The sequence below is a fragment of the Austrofundulus limnaeus genome, unplaced genomic scaffold (genome assembly GCF_001266775.1).
Source record: "Austrofundulus limnaeus strain Quisiro unplaced genomic scaffold, Austrofundulus_limnaeus-1.0 Scaffold108, whole genome shotgun sequence".
Taxonomy (NCBI): domain Eukaryota; kingdom Metazoa; phylum Chordata; class Actinopteri; order Cyprinodontiformes; family Rivulidae; genus Austrofundulus; species Austrofundulus limnaeus.
This window is the reverse complement of record NW_013952510.1, coordinates 1,270,419-1,274,155: the sequence shown is the minus strand read 5'-3', so window position 1 is coordinate 1,274,155 and position 3,737 is coordinate 1,270,419. Positions and strand designations below refer to the sequence as shown.

General features: G+C 49.0%; 1 protein-coding gene across 1 annotated transcript; it reads left to right on the top strand.

The window, feature by feature from the left end:
• Positions 1-2,324: 2,324 nt before the first annotated feature.
• Positions 2,325-3,731, top strand: LOC106521353 (microtubule-associated tumor suppressor 1 homolog A; the record flags this gene model as incomplete). The annotated part of the gene is given in 1 exon segment (XM_014013888.1): positions 2,325-3,731. A coding segment is annotated over 1 exon segment (1,004 nt), but the record flags the coding sequence as incomplete, so codon positions are not given.
• Between the last annotated feature and the right edge of the window lie 6 nt (positions 3,732-3,737).

The window sequence follows — 3,737 nt, the reverse complement described above, 5'->3', positions numbered from 1 at the left end:
CGGTGTGTGGGGGTGGGTCGGGGGTGTGGCTTCGCTGGGGCATGGGGCTGACCGGTTGGCCTGATGCGGCCCGGGCCGAGACTTGGCTGTCTGCTCCTCTCCACCCCAGATTAAAAAATGTTAAAAGTGCAAATAGACAAGTTATCACACTGTGTTTGTTACAAAAACAGTCATATCTGAAAACTCTCTAAAATGTGGGCCTAATTAAATATTTTCTTTGGTCCTTTTAAAAAAAGCRTCTGTTCTCCTGCATTCAGCCGCTGCCAGAGGTTGGACTGTTACCATGGTGATGACAGCTTCCTGTTCCAGTGGTGTGAGAGAGCCCGTCTCAAAAGAGGAGGGTGTATACAGCGCCATCAAGGGGACTCGGTTCAGCTGCGAGGGTGCTTCACAGCGAGTGTAGTGTGTAGGGAGTAGGGCGAGGGCCACTGATTGGGAAAGGGCCTTACCCTCATCTGTGGGGAAAATCTCTTTAAACTTCCTGCAGATTTAAAAGTAAAAGCCTTGCTGTCAGATGTGATCAGGTGTAAAAAAGTCATGCTTTTATCATACAGATTGGTTTGGTTCTGTTCGGTTCTATTCGGTTCTGTTCAGTTCTGTTCTTTTTGTTTCTGGCTCCAGAGTTTTGRTTTAAAACTCGACACAAACATCTGAGTTTTATCTCCTTGAGTCGCAGGGAAAGTTGATGATTGTCTCAGTTCTAATCTGCAGTTCTGAAAACACAAACACACACCCTTAAATACACACACATACATGTGCACACACACGTGCACAGATCAGTGTTCTGCAGCTGCTGTCTGAACTGAAGGCTGATTTGAACTCTGTAGTTTCTCTGCAGCTGGAATGTTTTATCTAATCTGCTGCAGGGAGCTGCTGTCCCCCCAGGGCTGGGTGGACTGGGGGTCTGAGGTGGACCTGGGGGGCACTGGTTGGACCCCTGACATTCCTTCAGAAAAATGTTTGACTTTCCTCTCAGTTTTAAAAACTTTAAGTAAATAATTGAACACAGTAAAGATGAGTGGCGCTCAGATTTCCTGCATTCAGTGAACGCATCATGATGTTATGTTTAAGTGGAGAATAAAGACCAGGGTGAGACCAGAACCTAAATGGGTTCTTCAGGATGTTTTAGATCTTTGTTACTTTAGAAAGTTTTCTTTTAAAATGAATTTAATTTGAAACATTTTTAGTTTTTATTTATTTATTTTTTGTATTGAAATTTCACCAGAAATTTCAAATTTCAACAAAGGAGGAATGAGCTGAATGCAGACCCACAGGTCCGATCAGGACTAGAGGGAGGGAGGAGGGCGGGTCTGGAATTATTGACATTCCTGCGTCAGTCTCCTCCTCCTCCTGCTGGCTCTGAGTGTGGGGAGGAGGAGGAGGAGCAGGAGGGACAGGTACAGGAGGAGGTTATAGTTTGTGTCTGCTGAGTCAGAGTTCAGACAGAAATGGGCTCTACGGAGAGTAAAACCCGATCAGAACCAAGAAGAATCTCTCAGCTCCGCCGTAAGAAGAAAAAAAAGGTTGGTTTGCTTCTGTGAGCCCGACCTGGTCTGTGTGGACCAGGATTTCTGCAGCTCTTTCATCTCTTATCTTTGATCTCTTTCATCTGAACCCGGATCTGTTCCCGGTGCCRCCTCCTGCAGGAGAGTTGGGTCAGAATGTGCTCGGTTCTGATCCTCAGGCCCGTCCACGGTGGGCCAGGTGGGCGGGGCTAACATCTGAACACCTGAACCAAGATTTGTTTGGATCCTTTCCTGAAAAACAAGCTTTTCAAGAGAAAAAAGATCAAAGTTTCCTGCTGACGGGTCACTGGAGTTCTGTCAGAGTAAAACCTGGTCCAGGTCCAGAGCGGGTGTTGTGTAAACACTGCTGAAATTCCAAACATGGGTCGAGCTCACTGAGAGGATTTTAAACCCGGTTTTTCTGGACCAGCAGGTCTTTGGACCTGGACCTTCCTGARGTACATTAAAGTGGTTCTGGACCAGCAAGATGGGCCTGGACCTTTCTGAGGTACATTAAATTGGTTCTGGACCAGCAGGTCTTTGGACCTGGACCTTCCTGAGGTACATTAAAGTGGTTCTGGACCAGCAGGTCTTCAGACTTCCTGAGGGTCTTTGAGGTCTTCTTTGGTTTCAGGTCTGACTGTTTTAAGAGGAACTCTGGATGTTCAGGATCAGCTGAATGTTTGAATAAGCCATAGGTGAAACAGTCGAACATGAGCCAAAGGAGTTAGAAGCTAAAACCTCAGAGTGAATGCTGACTCAGCAGAAATTCAGTCAGTTTTTGTGTTTTTAACTAAATATTTTCTATCTTTCAGCGAGAAGAAACCCTGATGCAGAAGAAGGAGCTGATGCTGGAGGTGAAGAAKCTCCGAGACCAGCTGGTGGCTTCCTCCCAGACCTGCCAGCAGCTGCAGGAGGAGAAGGAGGAGGCTCTGAGGCGGCTGGAGGCGAAGCATCAGGAGGACCTGGTTCAACTGGAGAACAGGTTGAAGAGTTTTTACCAAACAGAGTGGGACAAGGTCCACCAGGTGTACCAGGAGGAGGCCGACAGGTGTCGCCTGTTCATGGAGCAGCAGGTGAAAGAGCTGAGGAGCAAACATGAAAGAGAGAAGAAGAACCAGGAAGTGATTCACAATCAGGAGGTGGAGTCTCTGGACCAGGGCTAYCAGAACTGCATCCAGGAGCTGAAGAGGGTCCAGCGGAGCGACCTGGAGGATCTGCAGAAGACCCTGAAGGAGACAGAAACGTCTCTCTCTGAGAAAATCTGTCAGCTTTCAGCAGAAAACCAGGAACTGAGTAAGAAACTGCGAGCAGAGGAAGAGAGGAGGCAGCGAATCCCGAGCGACAAAAACCCGAAGGACTCCCACACCCTGTACCTGGAGCAGGAGCTGGACAGCCTGAAGGTGGTCTTGGACATGAAGAACAACCAGCTGCACCTGAAGGACAAGAAGCTGATGGACATGGACACTCTGGTGGAGACCAACGAGAGGCTGGAGGAGCGTCTGAAGAAGGTCCAGCAGGAGAACGAAGACTACAAGGCCCGTATGGACAAACATGCTGCTCTGTCCAAGCAGCTGTCCTCGGAGCAGGCCGTCCTCCAGCAGACGCTGCAGAAGGAGTCAAAGGTCAACAAGCGTCTGTCCATGGAGAAYGAGGAGCTGCTGTGGAAGCTGCACAACGGGGACCTGCTGGCCAGCCCCCGTCGACCCTCCCCCCCTTCGGTTCGCCGCGGAGCTCCGCCTCCTTCCCCACAGCAACGCCCTTATCTCCCAGACAACCTGCCTGACTGTCCCCGCCTCCTGAAGACAGAGGCGTGGGACTGACCTCGCTCTGTTTCTTCCTGCCTGATCTGTTTCTGCTCTGAAGGAAACGCAAGCCCACCTCAGGGTCCTAATGTCCTGGCTGTCATCACGGCAACCCTTTCTGTTGTGGGACAAACTTATCCTGAGTCGTCCTCTGTGAGACAACTGATGGAGACAGAACCAAAAGACAGCTACCAGAGACAACTGGACTTTTAGAAAAGTTTTTTTTTTAATTTTTTCAAAGAGTGAAGCTCAAACAGTGACTGCAGCTCTGCAGGACCATGGACTTCCTGTCCCCCTGAGGACAGGCTGGACTGAGCTGAACTTGTCCTGAACCTTAAATCTGGTGGACTGTCAGGTTTTTAGTCTTGCAGCTGAACCTTGGGTTAATTTAAGCTTAATTGTGTTTCTTGTTCCTGCTTTTAACCAC